Below are 24,167 nucleotides of genomic sequence, written 5' to 3' on the forward strand. Positions count from 1 at the left end.
CTCCGGCCCGCCTCCCACACGCCCACGAGCAAAGGCGCGCGCGCATGCGCATGGCCGTGCTTCGGTGACCCCGCACGGCGCCCGCGGCTCGCTCTGGAAACGTTGGGCCGCTCCAACCGCGGTTATTCCCGCCCCGCCCCTGGCGCCCTTTAGCGCGACGCCAGACTAGCCGGCTTTCCCTTCCGCGAAGACTTTCGTCTTTTCTCGCGCTGCTCGTGAGGCAGGGACCGGCCGAATTCAACACTTCCCCTTAAAGCTCCCTGCCGGGACTCCGGCCTGGGAGCACGTGAATGTGAATGTGGGTGGGTATATTTGTATCAGTTCTTCCCGCCCGTTCTTTCTTCACCTTCTCACACCTCACTTGTAAACCAGATGTTTCGCCAACTACCAGAATTAGCCAACCAGTTACGGAAGAGCGTGTTTTCCGACCCCTGCACACCTTTCGCTCCTCCTCCACGTGCACGCGTCGTTGAGACTCCAGCCTTCGGCGTGCCATAGACCTCAGCACTACAAGCATGCGCAGCGGTGTTGGGCGCGCTACCCGCCGGGAGTTGTAGTTCTTGGGCATTGCAGACATACTGGAGCCACCCAGGCGCTGGTTGGAATTCTGGTCCAGCCTGGTTTTTGCTTCTGGGTTTATTAGCATTCCATTGGGTATTGCGCTAAAAGGAAGAGGCGGCACATCCAGAGCAGAGACGGGAATAGACGTCGACTGCTGCCCGAGTCTCTCTCTACTAGAAGCGAACGCATCGGCACGTTGTACTACTACCTAGAGGAGTGAGGAACTGGGCACAGTGGACCCCTGTGTAAGTGAGCTCCTGTTTGTTTTCAGCTGTTTGCATAAAGACCCAAAAATGCGCCACAGGGAAACCCTGTCTCAAAAAAAAAAAAAAAAAAGACCCAAGAATGCTTGGTGCCTGCTCCTGTGGCCGGCTAATGGCAGATGGGGAGGCACTTAAACTAAATCACACAGTGGATAAGTTTTTTTTTTAAAGTTACTTCCTGGATGACCTCCAAGCTCAAGGCTCTTAATGCCTTAATTCATTGTGAATTTTGCTCCTAGGCCTCTGTATTTCTCAATGTAATTTCTAGGTACTAGTAAAGAGAATGGAAGTAAAAACAGACTCGTTCCTTCCACCCCTGCCCAGTAGTAGGAGCCAAATGCAAAAGAGATGGGTCCAGCCGCCTCAGCCACGTTGTATTTTCGTCCCAGCCCAGCAGAGTAACACACTTAAGTGATACCTTGTTTTTAAAAATAAAATAAAAGTTCCGTAGATACTAATTCGTCCAAATAACACAAGTCTAGCTCCAAGTCTCCTAAGTTCTTCTACCGTTCATGGGAGTGTTTCAAAAATTGTACTCCGCCTTCCTGAACTGCTAGATTAGTCTGCCGGTTTCAAATTCTAGAATAGAGACTAGTAAGGTACCTTGACATCAATTAGAATTAAATTTAGATTAGCCTCCGGGGCTGCAGAAGTTGCTCAAGGGTCAGCTCCCAGTACATATACTGTAGGGGATCCGCACCTCAAGTGTACGATCACACACATATAAAAATAAAATAACTGAGAAAGGGAAACGCCCCAAAATCGGAAAGACGAGATCGGAACTTGCTATAGTAAGTTCCCACCCGGACTTAATTTTCTAGCCTCAGGAAGTGGGGACTGTGCGATTCCAGTCGCCGGAAGTGCTGTTTCTGTGTTCCTGGTTGAATTTGTAGTTCAGCTTTTCCGCCGCGCGACGGTGGCAAGTATGTATAAGGGCTGTAAAGGGGACACTTTGGGAGGTTGAGGTGTCACTAGGGACAGGTAAATAGAGGTCTTGTTAGCCTAGACGTCCCAAGGATCCTTGCATCTAAATTCTGCTCCTATCTAAAATGTCGGCCTGAGGCTCTCAGTGTGCTTGTTACATTGGTCACATGAGAACATTTGATCGTTTTCATGTAGATTGGGCGAATTGAGCCTAGGCGTTCTGTCCTTACTCTCCTCAGCACTTGCCGTCTCTGGGCTTCAGCCTAACACTTTCTTTAAATACTCCCAATTCAAAACCACCTGCTACCAGTAGTTACAAAATTCCCGAATGGTATTTTAAGTGTAAAAATTCCAAAGCTCTGAAGTAGACAGTAACTAACAAGGATAGATATTTAATGGGAACAAATGGTATGACCATTAATTTTAAAGATGAGAAGCCGGGCGTTGGTGGCGCATGCCTTTAATCCCAGCACTCGGGAGGCAGAGGCAGGCGGATCTCTGTGAGTTCGAGACCAGCCTGGACTACCAAGCGAGTTCCAGGACAGCCTCCAAAGCCACAGAGAAACCTTGTCTCGAAAAACCAAAAAGAAAAAAAGAAAAAAGATGAGAAAACTAGCATCTAAGGAAGTGTAAGAGATGTTTACTAAATCCAGATGTTTAGTTTCTGCACAATGCTCTTTTTGGACAGCCAGAACTATAAACAATCAGGAAAAAGAAATGGTGTTCCATCGAAGAGATTCTCATGATTTATTACTTTTGTAAAATTAATGTATAAAATGAGGGCAACTAAGTGATATATTGTTTTTTGTATAGCACTTTTGCTTCAAATTCAGCTAGTCCAATTAGTTGTAAAAATATATTAATCAGAACTGCATCTTCTGGAACAAGACTCTGAATAGAGACCAGTATGCTTCACTTCATCCAGAAATTTTCTGGAGCCTCTTCAAAGGTTAGTTGAGCACAATTTGTCCATTACTGTCTGGCTAGGGCAATATTGTTTGTGTGTGTGTGTGTGTGTGTGTGTGTGTGTGTGTTCCGAGTGTATTCTAGTAAGGAAGGAGAACAATGAATAAATTATGAATAAGTAAAATATTTACTATGTCAAGTAGCAACTGCTTTGGAGAAGCATGTATTAGGGAAGGATGATAGGGAATATCAAGAATAGACAGGACCAGGAGAAATAACTCCACCTTGCACATCCCAGCATCCAACTAGTGTTACTCCAGCTCTAAAAGATTTGATGCTTCCTCTGAGGGCGAGCGCACACGCGCACACACACACACACACACACACACTCACTCACTCACTCGACTAAGAATAAATCCTATCAGAAAATAATAGACAGGATTTTATAATATAAGTAGACGGGTCAGAAATGAAGGAATGGCCATGTAGGTAGTTGAAAGAAAAACATTCTAACTGGAGACAAAAGGAGTAAAGACCAACATGAGATCATTCTTAGCATGTTTTTGAGGGCTTATCAAGATTCTTAAATAGCTGTTCCTTTTTAATTTTGAGATAAAAATTTTAGGTGTATATATGTGTGTGTGCCACTGTGTGCGGTGCATGTAGAGGCTAGAAGAGGGTGTCCGATCTGCTTGGAACTAGAATTACAGCTGGTTGTGAGCCACCATGGAGGTGGGGGGATGATCAAGCCTGGGTCTTCAGAAGCAACTGTCAGTGTCCTTAATCACTGTGCCATCTGTCCAACCCCAGTGTATATGGGGTTTTGCCTGCATACATGTCTGTGTACCACATGTTATTTTTAAACTTTGTCTCCTGATTCTATTTCCTTTATAGATGCTGAAGTACCCTTCTACAGTGATACGCAGAGCCAACAGAATAGATATACTTTCTTCCAAGGCATCTCTTCAGCAAAACCTTTCCCCTTTGTCTCCAAGGACTTGGCTTTCCATATCATTCCAAGTGTGTATGAAGAAGATACAATGCTATCATGCATCACCATGCAACTTTAAAAGACATCAGAAGGAAGCAGTCGTTCCCCCCAGGCCACCAAGCACCATCACTTACCTACCCTATAGCCCAAAGCCAGCATTATATATAAGTTTGGTGGGGTTAGTCCCCTTTATTGCTCCACCACTCACTATGGTCATAACAAAGTCTTATATCCCCATACTAGCTTTTACTCAGATGGCTTATGGAGCTGGTTTCCTAGCTTTCTTGGGAGGGGTCAGATGGGGTTTTACTCTGCCAGAAAGTAGTCCAGCCAAACCAGACTACATTAATTTAGCTAGCAGTATGAGTCCTGTTCTATTTTCGTGGATTGCCATCCTCTTTTCTGAAAGACTCAGTGAAGCCATAGTCATAGTAATAATGGGCTTAGGGATAGCATTACATAATGAAATTTTCCTCTTGCCACATTATCCCAACTGGTTCAAAGCCTTAAGGATAGTAAGTACTTTAGTGGCTTTTTTCTCATTTATAGTCACTTTACTACTTAAAAACATTTATCCAGAAAAAGGGCCCAAGAGATTTAGTCAACTAGAAATGTAAAACTATTTTGCAATGGAATAATCCTGCATACTGTGAAGACGTGTTCCTCTCATTGTTAATAAAAAAGCGCATTAGCCAATGGCAAGCCAGGATTTTTCAGGGCAGAGAATGTTGGGGAGAAAGGTGGAGTCAGAGGACACACCATGAGACTTAAAGTGAGCAGGATGGGAAGTAAGTACATGAGATAAATGAGCCCCGGGGCAGCACACAGATTAATAGAAATGGCTAACTTAAGTTATAAGAGCTAGCTAAAAACAAGCTTAAGCTATTGGCTGAGTATTAATAATTAATATGGTCTCTGTGTGGTTATTTTTACTGGTAGGACTGAAAAGTCTACTGATATTATTTGCTACTTGGCTATAAGTTTTATAAACCTGAATTTTTTTTTAAGATTAAAAAAATTTTTCTTAGTTATGTCATGAAGTGCATGTGTACAGAGTACAGTGTCTGTAGAGGCCTGAAGAGGGTATTGGGTTCCCTGGAGCAGAAGTTAAAGCAGTTCTGAGCCACTCACTGTCTGGGCGGGGGACCAACCTTGGGTTCCATAACACATGGTCTTGACCACTGAGACCTCCATCTCTTGCTTGTAAGTTGCATTTTAGCAACACGCTTGGTTTTCTTATTTGGCTCTTTTTTCCTCTTTTTTTTTTTTTTTTTTTTGTTTGTTTGTTTTTGTTTCTCGATACAGGGTTTTTCTGTGTTGTTTTGGAGGCTATCGGTCCAGCCCAGCCTCGAACTCACAGAGATCCGCCTGCCTCTGCCTCCCGAGTGCTGGGATTAAAGGCGTGCACCACCACTGCCCGGCTCACACTTGGTTTTCTTATTTGGCTCTTCTTTCCTCTTTTTTTTTTTTTTTTTTCGAGACAGGGTTTCTCTGTATTGTTTAGGAGCCTGTCCTGGAACTCGCTCGGTAGACCAGGCTTGGTCTCTAACTCACAGAGATCCACCTGCCTCTGCCTCCCGAGTGCTGGGATTAAAGGCATGCGCCACCAACGCCCGGCTTCTTTTTTCCTCTTACTGGTGGAAATTTCTTTTTCTTTTGGGGGATGAGGGAGGGTCAGGGTTTCCCTGTAGCTTTTTAGAGTCTGCCCTGGAATTTGCTCTGTAAACCAAATTGGCCCCAAACTCACAGAGATTTGCCTGCCTGAAGGCTGGGAATGTGCCACTACTGCCCAGTGGGAATTTATTCTTCATAAATTTTTTTCTTTCTTTTAGCCAAGTGATATTGGCCCATGTCTTTAATTTCAGCAATCAGGAGGCAGAGGCATGCAGATCTCAGTGAGTTTGAGGCCAGCCTGGCTACACAGAGAAAGCCTGTCTCAAAAAAAACAACAAAAAAATCAAACCAAAAAAAAAATCTAATCCTTTATTATGTCATATGAAGTTAGTTTACGTCATCTTTTTGTGAATTGTATAGTCATCTACTTAAACATTTCAGTGTTTTGTACAGAGAAACCCTGTCTCAAAAAACCAAAAAAAAAAAAATTTTTTTTTTTTTGGTTTTTTGAGACAGGGTTTCTCTGTGGCTTTGGAGGCTGTCCTGGAACTCACTCTGTAGACCAGGCTGGCCTCGAACTCACAGAGATCCGCCTGCCTCTGCCTCCCAAGTGCTGGGATTAAAAGCGTGCGCCACCAACGCCCGGCTTGTGTTTTGAATATATTAAGAGCTGTAAAAGACAAGATGAGAAATCTATTAGAATCTAGTAAACATGAATTCACTTATCATGAAATGAATACATTTACTTTATTAGGAAGTCCATGACATGCTGAAAATAAAGGTACTTGTTATTGGAAATTGCATGCTAAGCTTTTTTTTTTTAAGATAGGGTCTCAGTATGTAGCTTTGTCTGCCCTAGAACTCACTATGTATACAGGCCAGGGTGGTCTCCAGCACATAGAGATCTGCCTGCCTCTGCCTCTGCCTCCCAACTGCTGGGATTCAAGGCATCCGCCACTGTACCTGGCTTGTCTAAGCTTATTTTATCTGACATGACTCAGTTTTGTGAACTGAAATGATCTATGACTGTAAAAGTAGTGGACAGCAGTGTCATAACAAAAGCCACTTTTACAGAAAAGCTGGACAGATTTCTTAGTTTTTGTTCCAGATAATTGAGAAGCTATTTTTAAAAAATGTTCCAGATATCACAACAATAACAAAACTTTGTTCTTTGTTTTTTTTTAATGGAATATACACTAGATGTCTTTACATTTTATTCAAGTGAATGTAGAAGAAAAGCCATTGTGCTACTGATGCTATAGGTCATATATAGATATATGCATATATACACATTTGAATTTTTTTTTTTTTTTTTTTTTTTTTTTTTGGTTTTCGAGACAGGTTTTCTCTGTGGTTTTGGAGGCTGCCCTGGACATATCTCTTGTAGACCAGGCTGGCTTTGAACTCACAGAGATCTGCCTGCCTCTGCCTCCCGAGTGCTGGGATTAAAGGTGTGCACCACCAACGCCCGGCTCACATTTGAATTTTTTAAGATTCAGGTTCTGTGTCAACTTTGAGAAAGAGTATACCAGTTTTATGTGGTTAGTTGGTATAGTACATTAATAATACTGGTTTATAAGTATTAATTTTTCTCATTTGTTCAAGGTTAACACACTGTATTAAGATCTATTTTTTCCCTCAATATATGTTTTTATTTAAATTAGAAACATGAATGCTTCACTTGTCAATCCCAGCTTCCTCTCCCACCCTTCCTCCCTTGTTCCTCCACCAGCCCCCCACCCCATCCCCACATCATTCCCCAGGGAGAATGAGGCCCTCCTTGGGGGGATCTTCAAAGTCTGTCATTTCATCCAGGGCAGGACGTAAGCCCTTCCCCATGTGTCCAGGCTGATAGAGCATCCTATTTGGAATGGGCTCCCAAATATCATTCAGACACCATGGTAAACACTGATCTACTACCCAAGGCCCCAGTGATTTCTGAGGCCTCCTCACTGACACTACATTTATGGAGTCTGGATCAGTCCCCTGTTGACCCCTAGTCATCAGTCTGGGATTCAAGAGCTCCCCCTTATCCGGTCAGCTGTCTGTGGGTTTTACCATCATGGTCTTGACCCCTTTGGTCATCACACCTCCATCTCTGTCACTAGGTTCCAGGAGTTCAGTTCAGTGTTTAGCTGTGGGTATCTGTCTCTGCTTCCATCAGTCACTAGATGAAGGTTCTAGAATGGCATATAGGGTAATTATCAACCTTACCATCAAGGAGGGACTAGTAATGTAGTCTCTCTACTACTGCTTAGTTTGCCAGTTGCTGTTATCTTTGTAGATCTCTGGAGATCTCACTAGTGTCAGCTCTCTCCTCAAGCCTATAATGACTCCGTCTACTTTGGTATCTCTTATCCTGCTCTCCTCTATTCTTACCTCCACTCAACCTTCCTGCTCCCGTATGCCTTCTTCTCCCCTCCTCTTATCCCCCTCTCTTTTTCCTGGTTCCCTCTCTCCTCCACCGATGTTCCCAATCTGCTCAGGAGATCTTGCCTCATTCCACTTCTCTGGGGTATCATACATCTTTCTTGGGAACCTCCCAATTTCCCAGACTCACTGGCACTGGGATTGTAAACTGACACTCCCCTGATCCATATCTATCATGTTTGTCTTTTTGTGTCTGGGTTACCTCACTCAGGATGCTAGTGCCTTCCATTTGCCTGCAAATTTCAAGATTCCATTGTCTTTTTCCGCTGAGTAGTACTCCATTGTGTAAATATACCACATTTTCTCTATCCACTCTTCAGCTGTGGGGCATCTAGGTTGCTTACAGGATCTAGCCATTATATATAATGCTGCTATGAACATAGTGAAACAGACATCCTTGTTGTGTGAATGGGCATCTTTTGGGTATATGCCTAAGAGTAGAATTGCTGGGTCTTGTGGTAGACTGAGTCCCATTTCCCTAAGGAATCTCCATACTGATTTCCATAGTGGCTGTTGGCACTCCCACCAGGAGTGGAGGAGTGTTCCCCTTTCTCCACATCCTCTTCAACACAAACTGTCATTGGTGTTTTTGATTTTAGCCATTCTGACAGGAGTAAGATATCTTAGAGTTGCTTTGATTTGCATTTCCCTAATGGCTAATGGTGTTGAGCACTTTCTCAAGTGTCTCTCAGCCATTTTATACTCCTCTATTGGGAATTCTCTATTTAGTTCATTCCCCCACTTTTTAATTGGATCCTTTGGTGTTTTGGAGACTATTTTCTTGAGTTCTTTGTAAACTTTGGAGATCAGCCCTCTATCAGATGTGGGGTTAGTGAATATCTTTTCCCAATCTGTGGGTTGCCTTTTTGTCTTGCTGACTGTGTCGTTTGCCTTACAGAAGCTTCTCAGTTTCAGGAGGTCCCATTAATTGCCGACCTCAGTGTTTGTGCTACTGGTGTTACGTTCAGGAAGCAGTCTTCTGTACCAATTCGTTCAAAGGTACCTCCCACTTTTTCTTCTAACAGGTTCAATGTGGCTGGATTTATGCTGAGGTCTTTGATCCATTTAGACTTAAGTTTTGTGCATGGTAATAGGCATGGATCTATCTGCAGTCTTCTACATGCCAATATCCAGTTAAGCCCAGCACCATTTGTTGAAGATGCTATCTTTTTTCCATTGTATAATTTTCACTTCTTTGTCGAAAAACAGGTGTACATAGGTTTGTGGATTAATCTCAAGGTTTTCAATTTGATTCCATTGGTCTACCTGTCTACTTTTGTGCCAATACCAAGCCATTTTCAGGACTATAGCTCTATAATAGAGCTTGAGGTCAGGGATGGTGATGCCTCCAGACATTATTTTGTTGAGCAAGGTTGTCTTGGCTATCCTAGGTTTTTTTGTTTTTCCATATAAAGTTGAAAATTCTTCTTTCAAGGTCTGTGAAGAATTGTGCTGGAACTTTGATGGGGATTGCATTGAGTCTGTAGATTGCTTTTGGCAGGATTGCCATTTTTCTATGTAATCCTACCTATCCAAGAGCATGGGAGATCTTTCCATTCCCTGGGGTCTTCTTTAATTTTTTCTTTAAAGACTCAAAGTTCTTTCGATACAGGTCTTTCACTTGTTTGGTTAGCGTTCCCCCCGGGTATTTTATGTTGTTTGTGGTAATTGTAAAGGGTGATGTTTCACTGATTTCTTTCTCGGCCCTTTTATCGTCTGTATATAGTAGGGCTATTGATTTTCTTGAGTTGATCTTGTATCCTGCCACATTGCTGAAGGTGTTTGTCAGCTGTAAGAGTTCCATGGTAGAGTTTTTTGGATCACTTAAGTAAACTATCATCTGCAAATAGTGCAAGATTTACCTATTCCTTTCCAATTTGTATCCCCTTGATCTCCTTTTGTTGTCTTATTGCTCTAGCTAGAACTTCCAGTACAATATTGAAGAGATATGGGGAGAGGGGACAGCCTTGTCTTGTTCCTGATCTTAGAGTTAGCTGTTGGTTTGCTGTATATAGCTTTTATGATGTTTAGGTATGTTCCTGTTATCCCTGAAGGGGTGTTGGATTTTATCAAAGGCTTTTTCAGCATCTAGTGAGATGATCATGTGATTTTTGTTTCTTAGTTTGTTTGTATGGTAGATTACATATAAACATATTCGTATGTTGAACCATCCCTGCATCCCTGGAATGAAGCCTACTTGATCGTGGTGGATGAGTTTTTTTGATGTGTTCTTGGATCCGATTTGCCAGTATTTTATTGAGTATTTTTGCATCAGTGTTCATGAGGGATATTGGTCTGAAGTTCTCTTTCTCAGTTGTGTCTTTGTGTGGCTTGGGTATCTATGTTATTGAAGCCTCGTAAAAAGAGTTTGGCAAAGACCCTTCTGCTTCTATTGCATGGAATACTTTGAAGAGAATTGATATAACCTGTTCTTTGAATTTCTGGTAAAATTCTGCACTGAAGCCATCTGGCCTTGGGCTTTTTTTGGTTGGGAGACTTTGATGACTGCTTTTATTTCCATAGGGGTTGTAGGTTTATTTAAATTGCTTATCTGTTCTTGTTTTAATTTTGGCAAGTGATAGCTATCCAGAAAATTGTTCATTTCCTTTACATTTTCAAATTTTATGGAGTAAAGCTTTTCAAAATATGACCTGATGATTCTCTGGATTTCCTCACTGTCTGTTGTTATGTCTCCCTTTTCATTTCTGATTTTGTTAATTTGCTTGTTCATATTCTGCCGTTTGTCTATCTTGTTGATTTTCTCAAAGAACCAACTCTTTGTTACATTGATTTTTTTTGTATCATTTTCCTAGTTTCTACTTTATTGATTTCAGCCTTCAGATTATTTCTTGGTGTCTGCACCTCTGGGGTGAGTTTGCTTCCTTTTTTTCTAGAGCTTTCAGTTGTGCTGTTAATTCTCTAGTGTGACTATTCTCCAGTTTCTTCATGTGAGCACTTAGTGCTATGAACTTTCCTCTTAGCACTGCTTTCAAAGTGTCCCATAAGTTTGGGTATGTTGTGTCTTTGTTCTCATTGAATTCTAGGAAGTCTCTAATTTCTTTTTTTATTTCTTCTTTGACCCAGGAGTGGTGCAATTGGGTATTATTCAATTTCCATGAGTTTGCAGGGTTTCTGCAATTTGTGTTATTGTTGAATTCTAACGTTAAGGCATGATGGTCTGATAAGATACATGGAGTTATTCCAATTTTTTTGTACCTGTTGAGGTTTGCTATGTTGCCAAGGATGTGGTCGATTTTTGAGAAGGTTCCGTGTGGAGCTGAGAAGGTATATTCTTTTGTGTTTGGATGGAGTGTTCTATAGATGTCTGTTAAGCCCAATTGGGTTATAACTTTTTTTTTTTTTTTTTTTTTTGGTTTTTCGAGACAGGGTTTCTCTGTGGCTTTGGAGGCTGTCCTAGAACTAGCTCTTGTAGACCAGGCTGGCCTCGAACTCACAGAGAGGGTTATAACTTCTATTAGGTCCTTCGTATCCTTGTTAAGTTTCTGTCTTGTGGTCCTGTCTAGTGGTGAGAGTGGAGTGTTGAAGTCTTCCACTACCAGTGTGTGAGGTTTTATATGTGCTTTGAGTTTTAGTAATGTTCCTTTTACGAACATGGATGGCTTTGTATTTGGGGCATAGATGGTCAGAATTGAGACTTGGCTGATTTCTCCTGTGATGAGTATGAAGTGACCTCCTTCATCTTTTGATTGATTTTAGTTTGAACTCTAATTTGTTAGATATTAGGATTGCTACCCCCGCTTGTTTCTTGGGTCCATTTGATTGGAAAATCTTTCCCCAACCCTTAACTCAGAAATAATGTCTGTCTTTGAAGCTGAGGTGTGTTTCTTGTATGCAGCAGAAGGATGGATTCTGTCTTCGAATCCATTCTGTGAACCTGTGTCTTTTTATGGGTGAGTTAAGACCATTAATATTAAGGGAAATTAATGACCATTGATAGCTCATTCTTGTTTGTTTTGGAATGGTTGTTGTTGTTGGAATTGTATGTGGATTTCCACCGGTTTTTCTTTTGCCTGTTGGTAAAGCGGGATTATCTAATGCCAATGCTTTTCTGGTTGTAGTTAACTTCCTTGGGTTGGAGTTTTCCTTCCAGAATTTTCTGTAGGGCTGGGTTAGCAGATATGTATTGTTTAAATCTGGTTTTGTCGCCGGGCGGTGGTGGCGCACGCCTTTAATCCCAGCACTGGGGAGGCAGAGGCAGGTGGATCTCTGTGAGTTTGAGACCAAGCCTAGTCTACCAAGCAAGTTCCGGGACAGGCTCGAAAACAGTACAGAGAAACCCTGTCTTGAAAAAACAAAAACAAAAAAAAAATCTGGTTTTGTCATGAAATATCTTGTTTTCTCCATCTATATTGATTGAAAGCTTTGCTGGATACAGCAGTCTTGGCTGGCATCCGTGGATTCTTAATGTTGGTAGAATATCTATCCAGGACCTTCTGGCTTTCATAGTTTCCATGGAGAAGTCAGGTGCAATTCTGATAGGTTTGCCTTTATATGTAACTTGGCCTTTTTCCCTAGCTGCTCTTAATATTCTTTCTTCATTCTACATGTTTGGGGTCTTGATTATTATGTGTCAAGGGGATTTTTTTTTTTTTGGTCCACTCTATTTGGTGTTCTGTAAGCTTCTTGCACCTTCATTGGCATGTCTTTCTTTAGGTTGGGAAAGTTTTCTTCTATTATTTTGTTGAATATGTTTTCTGGCCCTTTGAGGTGTGTTTTTTTCACTTTCTTCTATACCTATTATTGTTTTTTGTTTGTTTGTTTGTTTTTTGGTTTTTCGAGGCAGGGTTTCTCTGTATTGTTTTGGAGGCTTTCCTGGAACTCACTCTGTAGACCAGGATGGCCTCGAACTCACAGAGATCCGCCTGCCTCTGCCTCCCGAGTGCTGGGATTAAAGGCGTGCGCCACCAACGCCCGGCTCTATACCTATTATTCTTAAGTTTGGTCTTCTCACGGTGTCCCATATTTACTGGATATTTTGTGTTAGGGATTTGTTGGACTTAAAATTTTCTTTGGTCAAGCCGGGCATTGGTGGCTCATGCCTTTAATCTCAGCACTCTGGAGGCAGAGGCAAGCCGATCTCTGAGTTTGAGGCCGGGCTGGACCGACAGCCTCCAAAACAATACAGAGAAACTCTGTCTCGTAAAATCAAAAAAAAAATTTCTTTGGTCAATGAATCTAATTCTCCTAGTGTATCTTCAACACCTGATATTCTCTCTTCCATCTCTTGTATTCTGTAGTACCTGACCATTATCCCAGCTTTTCTATTTCCTGCATTCCTTCAGACTGTGGTTTTTTTATTGTTTCTATTTCAGATTTCAGCCCTTGCACTGACTGAATTGTTTCTTGCAATTTTTGTTTTGTCTTTTGCTCCATTTCTTGAATTTTTTGGATTGTTTTTTCTTCCATCTCTTTAAAGGATTTTCTCATATCCTCTTTGAGGTTTTCTATCATTTCCATGAAGTTGTTTTTTATGTCATTCTCTTCTAGTTCATTCGTGTTGGGGTGTTCCAGTCTTGTTGGGCTAGGATCTCTGGACTCTGGCGGTGTCATATTGGTTTTTCTGTTGATCCTTGTGTTTTTATATTGTCTCCTTCCCATATGTTCTTGCAGTGGGTTCCAGAGGGTGCCTCTTCCTCTCATGATGGGTGTGGGACCAGGATTCCCTTGTAGTGGGTGTAGGCAAGTCCACTGTTCTGGTATCTCTCCACTTCCTGGTCTCATGGGTAGAAAAATGGACTAGGATGCTGGGGTGCTTTGGATCCCACTGGGATGGATGGGAGCCCCAGTAGTATAATCTAGGCACAGGAGTGTGGCCTGGAGACAGGCCCTGATAGTCTTAATCACATAGGTAGAGCAGGAGACTAGCATGCTGGGGTGAGTTTGCTCCTGCCTCTGGGATGGTAGCCATCGTGGCAGTCCTCAAGCACTGGCAGCTGGTCTAGTCCTAGTTCCATGGGTGAAGCAGGAAACTATGGTACCTTGGCTCCTGCTGCCTCTGCCAGGATGGAAGCCTCAGTGGCAGAGCCCAGACCCAGGCAGCAAGATCTATGTGAGTTTGATTACAGAGACTAAAATAGTCCCAGATAAGGAACAAAGAAATAAGTGAATCAAAAGAGTGACTGTTTACTTTTTTATAGATCTATTAGGAATCAAACTTTTGAACTCCTAACCCCTAGTTAAGTCATGTGACTTTCATAAAGGGGGCCTTTATGTAATTAGGTTTATTTTGTGATTGTGATGAACTTTCACATGATATAATTAATGTTTTTGTAAAGGGAATATTCGGGCCAGGTGGTGTTGGCACATGCCTTTAATGGAAAGTAGAGATAGCTGGATCTCCAACTGGTCTGCAAAGTGAGTTCCAGAATAGCTAGAGCTCTTACACAAAGGAAAAGAAAAAGAAAAAAAGCAACATTTGGGAACATATAGAAAAAAATACCGTGTGAGTATGGTAATGGCCACCTACCAAACCAGTTCAGTGGCATGGAACAGGTCATTGCTCATATTCTCAAAAGGAAGTAACTACCAACACTGATTTCACACTTCTAGCCTCCAAAGGAGTCAATATACTGCTGCCCCCCCATGACAATTTTCATGTGTGTGTGGTGTGTATATGTGTGTTTTTGTACGAGTGGAGGCCCAAGGTCAATGGCAGGAATCATTCTTGATCACTCTTCCATCTTAATCATTGGTGAAGGATGTCTCCATCAAACCCAGAGCTGGCTGATATAGATTGCTCTGGAGATGCCACCTCAGCCTTCTGAGGTTAAAATTAGATGCAGCCCACCACATCAAACCCACATTTAAGTGAATCTCTGGATATCTGAACTCTGGTCTTTATAAGTAAGCAGCAAGCCACCTGCTCAACCCTTTGCTTAAATTTCTGTAGCATATTGTTAACAGCAGAAATAGCAAACTAATACATCATCACACCAGGCCTCATTCTCATTGAGCAATGTAAGTTTGAAATGACTATAAAATTTTTTTATATATACACAGAAAACAGAGCTTCAGATTCTAGTCAACTATTTTGATGAGGAAGTGCTTCTGAATTGTTCATCTTCAGTTACTTCAAGTTTTTCCCTAATCTCAAATATGTTGTCTTCCAGAGAAGCTAGTCATATTTTCAAGCTGACTACCCAGTTTCACTTTCAAAATACTAATTTGTAGGTGAATTATAGTACATACTTTAAGAATTTGTTACAATTGGGTACAGTAATGTACACCTTTAATTTCAGCACTCAGGAGGCAGAGGCAAGTTGGATTTATGAGTTTTTGGTCAGCTTGATCTGCATAGGAAGTTCCAAGCCAGACCTACAGAATAAGAATCTATGTTTTTACAAAAAAAAAGAAAGTTACATTTTTTGAGGCAGAACCACAATACATAGCTACTTCTGGCCTGGACCTTGCTATGTAGATCAGGCTAGCCTTAAATTTATGGTGATTTTCTGTCCTCTCCCTAAGTACTAAGATTAAAGGTGTGAGAGACACTACACCAGATTGAAAACTGATTCTCAATTACATTACTTGTGGTCTTTAAAAGAAAAAAAAATTAGGCAGGGCGTTGATAGCGCACGCCTTTAAGCACTCGGGAGGCAGAGGCAGGCGGATCTCTGTGAGTTCGAGGCCAGGCTGGACCGACAGCCTCCAAAACAATACAGAGAAACCCTGTCTCGTAAAACCAAAAAAAAAAAAAAAAAAGAGCACTTGCTGCCCAAGCATGAGGACTAGAGAATGGATCCTAGCACACTGGTAAAAAGTAGGCATTACGTCAGGCGTTGGTAGCTCACACCTTTAATCCCAGCACGCGGGAAGCAGAGGCAGTCTAATCTCTGTGAGTTCAAGGTCAGCCTGGTCTACAGAGCGAGTTCCAGGACCCTCCAAAACAATACAGAGAAACCCTGTCTCCAAAAAAACAAACAAACAAAAAAAAGTTGCAGGACATTCAGAGCTATCTAGAGAGACCCTGTCTCAAAAACAAACAAACAAAAATAAAATAAAAAACAAAACAAACAAAAAAAAATAAAATAAAAAACAAAACCCCCAAATATTTACTATGTCCTTCCTAATAATTTAGTGCTTGGGGATAGTGAACTCCTGCCATTGAAGGACAGGTTCACTGTTCTGGACCAATCATGAAGTAGTAATATTTACACTGTCTCATGGAGATTATTGTCCTTACATTGTATACAGGCTGTGTTACAATTGTACTGTACTAGAGAGATAGTCAAAGGCACTATTTCCCAGGAGTTTCTAGCAAACAATTTTTAAACTAGGATTCTATTGATAACTGAATAACTGTAGGGGACAAATACCATTTCTATTGTTGCTAAGATTTGGAAATCCGTATGTGTCTTTATTAAGATATATTTCATATCCATTCCTACTCAATTTTTTAGAAAAAAATCACTCTTATGTATCTATTCAATACATGTAATCTTCAAAAGAATCAGAGGGTCATATCACAAATATATGTTTGATTTATAAAATGTCAAAACCTACATTTTCAAAATGTTTCCTGTGCTTTTATGCTTTCTGTGTCATAGTACAGCAACACCACCTTCACAACGACTAGTGATCATGTTACCAATTTCTGTCCATGTATCTGAATGAGGGTTGTAAACTTCAACTGAGTCCAAGGTACCTGGGGCCAAGAAATCATGGCTACAAGAGCGGCCTCCAGAAACATACAGGAGACCATTGACAGCCACAACACACATGCCTGCTCTAGGCACTTTCATTGAAGCAACTTCAATCCACTTTTCCTAAGAAAGTGAGAAAAGAATTAACATTAATAGTGTCATAAAATAATAAAATCTCTGAGAAATATATTCTAGGCTTGACATGTTTAATTCCAACAATTCAAGTAAGTATATACAACATTTTAAAATAAACTTTTTGGCAGGCCTGATAAAACATTTGAGTCTAGAGAATAGATAAACTCACCCGACTATATAAATATGATCCGTTAATGATCTAGACACCACATACAGGGACTGGAGAGAGGTCTAGTGGTCAAAAGCACTGCCTGGTCTTCCAGAGGACTGAGGTTCAGTTCCCAGCACCTACATGGTGGCTAACAACACTCTGTAACTACAGTTCCAGAGTACCTAATACTTCCTTCTGGACTCTACAGGCACTGTATGCATACAGTATAAGACATTCAGGCAAAACACCCATACAAATAAATAAATCCGTTTTAAAATGCTTAGGGGTCATTTAAGCCAGCATTCTGAGAACCTAAGCCTATGAAATGCAAGTAAGCAATATATTCAAAACAAAGAGATGACAAAATCCTAAGGGAAGAAAAGCTTATATATTAAAAGGCTTTTTATTTTTGAAAGATTCTTCAAAAGTTTTATTTAGGTGGCTAGGGAGATGACTCAGCAGTTAAAAGGACTTACTACCTGTGGTGGATGGAATAATAATGGTACCCATAAGGTGACATTTTTGGTTGTTTCATCATCAGTTAATGGTAATATTTGAAAGGATTAGGAGGTATGGTGTGGATATACATACATACATACATACATACATACATACATACATACATACATTAAAGTTTGAGGATTCAGAAAGCAAAGAGAGTCAGAAGCCATAGAAGCCAGGTACACACCTTTCATCCCAGCAGCCAGAAGCTAGGAGGTGGTGGACACACTTAATCCTAAAACTCAGAATCAAGAGGTAGAGGGATTTCTCTGAATTTAAGGTCACCCAGGGATACACGAGATTGAGTCAGTCTAGAAGAGTAACAGATCACATGCCTTTTTAATCCCAGCACTAGAGGGGTATAAAAGATAGAAGCAGGGTCTTCAGTATTCAGTAGGAGGCATTCATTCTCCAGCCACACTGAAGACTGGAAGGCTCAGTATCAAGGAGGACAGGAAGACATTAAAGTCTCAGGGTTCTCCAGCCACACTGAGTAGAGGCAGCAGGATCAGCCCTTTCAACCTGAGGTAGTGGTAAGAGCTAGTTTATTTTTCTCATCTTCAGATAAAAGCTTGAACCCCAATATCAGCCGTTGGGTCATTTATTTTATCATGCAACAGTGTGGTCTTGATGGAGGAAGTGTGTCACTATGGGTGGGTTTTCAGGTTCCAAAAGTCCATAGAAGCCTAGGATACCTCTCCTCTCTTTCTCTTTCTCTTTTTCTCTCTCTCTCTCTCTCTCTCTCTCTCTCTCTCTCTCTCTCTCTCTCTCTCTCTCTCTCTCTCTCTCTCTCTCTCTCTCTCTCTCTCTCTCTCTCTCTCTCTCTCTCTCTCTCTCTCTCTCTCTCTCTCTCTCTCTCTCTCTCTCTCTCTCTCTCTCTCTCTCTCTCTCTCTCTCTCTCTCTCTCTCTCTCTCTCTCTCTCTCTCTCTCTCTCTCTCTCTCTCTCTCTCTCTCTCTCTCTCTCTCTCTCTCTCTCTCTCTCTCTCTCTCTCTCTCTCTCTCTCTCTCTCTCTCTCTCTCTCTCTCTCTGCCTATGAATTAGAATGTAGCTCTTAGCTTCTGCTACAGCACCTGCCTGCATACAATCATGCTCTCTGCCATGATGATAATGGACTGAACTTCTGAAACTGTAAGAAAAACCCAGTTAAATGCTTTTTTATCATAAGAGTGCCTTGGTCATGGTCTCTTTGCAGCAAAAAAATCAATGACTAAACCAGAAGCTAGTACCATATACAAAATCAGCTGGACGCTTTTAGCTGGGTTAATGGCCATACTAGTAGGAGCATGTAAGACTTGTTGATGAGAGCAATGTAAATTATGATGCTCTGCCCAAGAAGATTGAGGGGAAGAATATACTAATAAGTGGCCCAGAGACCATTCTTGTGATATGTTGCTGAAGAATAGAGCTGCTTTCTGTCCTTGTCCTAAAAATTTGCTAGAGGCTATTAAGTTTCAAACCCAGGATAAAGGCTGAGGTACTTATTTAACATATCAAAGTAGACCTGGCCACCAAGTTCTCCTAGCATCCCACAGTCCCTACCTGTTACAGAGTATGGCTGGCATACCCCACCCTCCACCCTGAATTCTCCAGCCTGGAGATGGGCTGCCCTTTCTCCATACAATCCAGACATTTTGGTTATACACTCTTTTTTGGACCAGTGGCCTTCTGGCTGCTGCACCTGGTAATATATCCTCCACCTCCCACCCCCACTCCATGACCCAGGTCATTCTGCTCATGTCCACTCTGGACTCTTCCAGATGTCTCTGCTTCTACCTACCCTCTCCCTTTTATCTACAACAGACCATCTTCTTCACCATACCTAGGAACAGTTATGTCCTTTCTTTTTTATTTTTATTTCTTTTTTTCATTCAGAGGCTAAGTTGAAGAGTTTTAGATTATTGGAAATGGCAGAGATTTCAAGACAGCCTAGTATTAACAGTGTTGTGTGGTTACTAGTGGTCATGCTTATGCAAATCTACAATGGGAAAAGAGCACATAGGCAATGAAAAATGAAAAATGTACAGTTAAGGAAAGAAGCGGGAGGAAGCATAGTGGAGCAAAGTCCAGTGCTAAAGGAGATAAAAAGTTTAAAGAAAAGGCGTCTGCCCAAGATCTGTCACTGCCTATACAGTATTGAGGCCATGTGTCCATCTGCACCTCAGCCAACAAACACCATTGTCTACTTCCCGTTTGAGGGTGCTGTGAGGGCATGCACAAACTGCTGGCTGACCGGATCCAGAACTGGAAGGAAGAGGTGGTTACCAAAGATACCTGATGCAAGGCTTGCATAAGCCCACCTGTATTGTCAGAATGACCTACTATAGTTATCGACTTAAAAGACTTTCCTCACTATACCTTTGTAAGAAAAAGGGAAAAACTTGCCTTCATGGTGCCTACTTATATCAACTCTCAGCTGGTCAAAGGATGTCAATGGAAGATCCTCCCACAGGGAATATTAAATGGCTCCCCCTCGTTCCAATATTTTGTACAAAAACTGTTGGAAATAATTCATGTACAGTTTCCACAATCTATAATTCATCATTATAAGGATGAAATTTTTGGGGGTGAGGGACTGTTTCAAGACAGGGTTTCTCTGTATTGCTTTGGAGCCTGTGTTAGAACTCGCCCTGTAGACCTGGCTGGCAGCTGCCTCAAAAGTGCTGGGACTAAAGGTGTGCACCACCAACACTCAACTATGGATGATATTTTATTGGCTGATTCAAAGAAAGACACTTTAGGAAACATGTTCAAAGAAGTAAAGAAAGTTTTGCCTCACTGGGGATTACAAATTGTTCCTGAAAAAAAAAATACAGAGAGGAGATTTTAACTATTTAGGATATAAGATAGGTCTATACAAAAATTAGACCACAGAATATACAGATCAGGAGAGATCGATTGCAGACTCTTAATGATTTTCAAAGATTGCTAGGAGACATCTCCTATCTAAGGCCCACTACTGGAGTAGAAAAATATGAACTGAATAGTTTGGCCAAGACCCTGGAAGGGGACAAGGATTTAAATAGTCCAAGAGAATTACCAGCTGAAGCTGAGAGAGAATTGGCTTTGGTGGAAAAGAAAATATGAGATGCACATGTTGATCTTGCAGATCCAAATCTTAACTGCACTCTGGTTGTATTTCCCTCTAGGCAATCCCCTTAGGGGATTTGGATGCAGAGGGAAGATATTATATTGGAATGGATATTCCTACCACATCAACAGAGTAAGAAGTTAAAGACTTATGTGGAAAAGATTTCTGATTTGATTTAAAAGGAAAATTAAGACTTTGTCAACTGACAGAAATGGACCCAGCAGAAATTATAGTACCTTTAACTAACGAGGAAATTTCCTCTTTATGGAAAAATAATAAATACTAGCAAAGAGCTTGCAGTAACTTTTTGGGACAGATTAGTGACAATTATGCCAAAAGTGAGAGAATTAAATTCATAAAAAGAACCATTTGGGGGGGGGAGGGCACGGGAGGAAGGGAGGGAATGGGAGAGGGACCTGGAACTGACTTGTGAAGCAACCTTGATTCTTATCTAAATTTAAACTAGAAAATAAAATTAAAAAAAAAAAAAAAAGAACCATTTGGGCCGGGCGGTGGTGGCGCACGTCTTTAATCCCAGCACTCGGGAGGCAGAGGCAGGCGGATCTCTGTGAGTTCAAGACCACCCTGGTCTACCAAGCGAGTTCCAGGACGTGGTCCAAAAAACAATACAGAGAAACCCTGTCTCGAAAAACCAAAAAAAAAAAAAAAAAAAAAAGAACCATTTGGGTCCTTCTGCACATGGTAAGGAAAATACCAATCTCTATGTTCTATAGTGATGGAAACAAATCAGGTAAGACAGGATATAAATTAGAAACTTAAGTAAAGTGGTTCAATGCCTTTACAACTTTGTGCAAAAATCAGAATTTTATGACATTCTTATAGTACTCATGGGTTTTACAGAACATTTCAATAAAGTTGCTGACTATCAATACATAGAAAGAGTTGTTTTACACATTGAAGCTGCTGAATTTTTTTCCTGATGAAAAAGAATTAACTTCTTATTTATACAGTTATAGGAGATAATCAGGAATAGGAGTCATCATATATAAATATATACATATACACATATGTATATGTATAATCGCATCAGAGCTTATACAGGTCTGCCAGGTCCTCTAGCACAAGGTAATGATAAAATTGATCGATTATTAATAGGAAGCATTCTGGAGGCCTCAGAATTTCATTTAAAAATACCATGTCAAATAGCAAAGGTTTAAAAAACGATTTTTCCACCGGATGTTGGTGGCGCACGCCTTTAATCCCAGCACTCGGGAGGCAGAGGCAGGCAGATCTCTGTGAGTTCGAGGTCAGCCTGGTCTACAAAGCAAGTTCCAGGACAGCCTCCAAAGCTACAGAGAAACCCTGTCTCGAAAAAAAAAACCAAAAAAAAAAAAGAAAAAAATGATTTTTCCATCCAAGTAAAGGAAATTGTAAAAATATGTTCTACTTCTTCCTTCTATAGCCAAACTCCTTGACTGCGACCCCCGCAGGGGACCCCCGACCCACGGGGATGAGGTGATGAGGGTCGCTACTAATTTGGTGGGCCTTCACGAGCAGATCCGATCGTAAAAGTAAACTTCAAGAGGTTAAGGGAAACAGGCTCAAGACAACGTTCGCTGATCAAGAGCGTTTATTTTGGGGGGCGAGCTGGAACTTATAGAGGAAGAACCTCAGGGGGTGGTACAAGCATGTCAATCAAGTCCCAACTCAAATATACACCAAATAAGGTAGAGACAAAGCTGTAATTTTCCATCAGTCATCAGTCGCATTCCACAAATGCTTGTCAGCGTAAGTCAGGTGCAGGAATTAGGGAGGGGTAGGAAGTATTCAACAGAACACTTTAATCTTTTGTTAACAAAGACAATTGCTCTGTAAGGGTTACTTCCCTCTGGCTAGGCGGGTGGGCTGCCCTGTGTAAATTTAACTTTTATGGTTAGCCTTTTCCTTTGTCTCAAGGGCATGTGTGCTCGCAGTCACGTAGGCAGAAGGCCAAGAAACGGTTGACAGACTCCATTTTGTTCAAGGTTCTAGCAGTCCCCAACACTTGACCTGAAGGAAGTAACCCTAAAGGTATTCAAAGAAATGAAATTTGCCAAATGAATGGTTTCATTTTGCAAACCTTGGAAAATTAAAATATGTATACCATACAATAGACATATTTCCAGGATTTCAATGGGCAACTCTTTCTGAGTTCTGAAAAGACTGATTCTATAATTACACACCTATTAGAAGTTATGGCCATCATGGGTATACCTTCACAAATTAAAACTGACTATGTTCCAGCATATGTCTCTAGTAAAATGAAATATTTTTTGAATTATAATATAAAACATATTACAGGTATACCACACAATCCTACAGGACAAGCGGTAGTAAAAAAAAATGCTTAATAAACAGGGAAGTAGAAGGAAAAGAAAAGCTATGGATATCATCAAAATTAATTACAATTCTATTAGAACAGCAGAAGCCTCTTGGTAAGGAGAAAAGATAGCTCATCCACTGGTGTGATGATCCTACAAGTTGTAAGGGCAACTCACAAGGGCTGTGGCAGGGCTTCTGTTTTTGTCTTTACAGGAAAATAGAAACACCCATCTTTAAGAAATCAAAAGACCTTGGACATCTAGCTGAAAAAATTACCACACTAAGAGAAATCTGACCTATGGTACCAATATTCTCTGTGGGGTAAAACCTCACTACTTAAACATCTATATCTCTTTACTTCTCAGAATAGTTGTAGTCCTGACTAATTTAAGAATCAAAGCTGAGCCAGGCAGTGGTGGCACCTTTAATCCCAGCACTCGGGAGGTAGAGGCAGGTGGATCTCTGTGAGGTCAAGGTCTATATTGAGTTCCAGAACAGGATCCAAAGCAACACAGAGAAATTCCATCTCAAAAAAAAAAAAGAAGAAAGAAAGAAAAGAAAACAAACAAACAAAATAAATAAATAAAAATCAGAGCTGGCTTTGGACTTGGCTTCTTCTCTAAATCCAAGCATGTCATTAAAAGAAAACTTCACAGTTTCTGTCTCATATCAGAAGAGCCACCTGGGAGCCGGGCGTTAGTGGCGCATGCCTTTAATCCCAGCACTCAGGAGGCAGAGGCAGGCAGGTCTCAGTGAGTTTGAGGCCAGCCTGGTCTACATAGAGAGTTCCAGTACAGCCTCCAAAACAATACAGAGAAACCCTGTCTTGGGGGGGGGAGCCAACTGGGAACTGGGGTAGGACAAAAGAAAACCAAAAATCTAGGGACTAGATTAACTCCCCAAAATTCTACTTCTCCCCATACTTATTTTCATCTCTATGGTAACTTTCTTTGAATGCATATATATCAAAAATTTTAACTTCCCGTTTTGATATTAATAATGTGTAAGTTTTCCACAATGAACAATGGATTTTCCTAATAGCAATCTCTGAAGTCTCCAGAAGGAAGATGGGGCCCCCACAACAACGATTCTACCTGGTTCATAATGATGCCATCAAGCCAATAAGCAGCACTCAAGGATCAGCTTTGGAATAAAACTGCTCAAGACAATTCCAAATTGGCTAGCTGAGATGGTCCAACTTCTTATAACACTCTAGCCAAAACTTCAGAGTGAAAGAGAACAGATCACTAAAGATCTAACAGTTACTGAAAGAAAATAAGACACTGAACATTTGAAATCATCCAACCTACCTCTTCAAAGGAGTATTTTTCCACAGTATGAAGAGCATCTTGTGTCTCATTCCACCCTCCAATAGAGTAGATGCAGTCATTGAGTGCTGCCACCCCAAGATAGGCTCTTCTGGTTCCCATAGGAGGAAGTGGAGACCAACGCTTGGAAAGTGGATCATAAACTTCAAAAGAACGAAGCTCTAGTCCTTCATTGCTGATCCCTCCAACTACATAAATTAAACCTGAAAAACAGATTTGTGTTCAGTTTCTATTGTAAAGAAACAGGCCAACTATGGTGGTCCCAGCACTCAGGAGGCAGAGGCAATC

At 41.2% G+C, this 24,167-nt stretch overlaps 3 protein-coding genes across 7 annotated transcripts in view; 1 reads left to right on the plus strand and 2 right to left on the minus strand.

Annotated features, from left to right (window-relative positions):
- Positions 1–457, minus strand: part of Gpbp1l1 (GC-rich promoter binding protein 1 like 1) — a 34,701-nt gene extending 34,244 nt beyond the window's left edge. Inside the window, exon 1 of the mRNA XM_040756907.1 lies at positions 440–457. The gene's annotated coding sequence lies outside the window, so the exon portion shown is untranslated. The remainder of the gene's footprint in view (positions 1–439) is intronic.
- Tmem69 (transmembrane protein 69) lies at positions 76–4,676 on the plus strand. 4 transcript variants are annotated; one of them, XM_040756912.1, is made up of 4 exons: positions 76–806; positions 1,646–1,747; positions 2,616–2,697; positions 3,549–4,676. In XM_040756912.1, exons 3-4 carry the CDS (start codon positions 2,656–2,658, stop codon positions 4,260–4,262), a joined length of 756 nt encoding a protein of 251 aa, XP_040612846.1. In that variant the 5' UTR covers positions 76–806; positions 1,646–1,747; positions 2,616–2,655; the 3' UTR covers positions 4,263–4,676. The 4 variants fall into 4 exon arrangements, with proteins under 4 accessions (XP_040612846.1, XP_040612845.1, XP_040612843.1 ...); XM_040756909.1 differs by having other exon boundaries at positions 78–806; positions 2,562–2,697; XM_040756911.1 differs by lacking the exon at positions 1,646–1,747.
- Positions 4,677–16,040: 11,364 nt separating this feature from the next.
- LOC101838660 (intracisternal A particle-promoted polypeptide) overlaps positions 16,041–24,167 on the minus strand; it is a 33,043-nt gene continuing 24,916 nt past the window's right edge. The window contains exons 8-9 of one of the 2 annotated variants that reach the window (XM_005072062.4): positions 23,862–24,082; positions 16,041–16,475 (exon numbers count right to left, since the gene is read on the minus strand). In XM_005072062.4, the coding sequence (XP_005072119.1) occupies positions 16,251–16,475; positions 23,862–24,082 (446 nt within the window). In that variant the 3' untranslated portion in view covers positions 16,041–16,250. Of the gene's footprint in view, positions 16,476–22,112; positions 22,255–23,861; positions 24,083–24,167 lie in introns of those variants that run through there. The other variant, XM_040756913.1, reaches the window with a different exon arrangement.

This window comes from Mesocricetus auratus, unplaced genomic scaffold (genome assembly GCF_017639785.1).
Source record: "Mesocricetus auratus isolate SY011 unplaced genomic scaffold, BCM_Maur_2.0 Super-Scaffold_100014, whole genome shotgun sequence".
In the NCBI taxonomy this organism is placed as follows: Eukaryota; Metazoa; Chordata; class Mammalia; order Rodentia; family Cricetidae; genus Mesocricetus; species Mesocricetus auratus.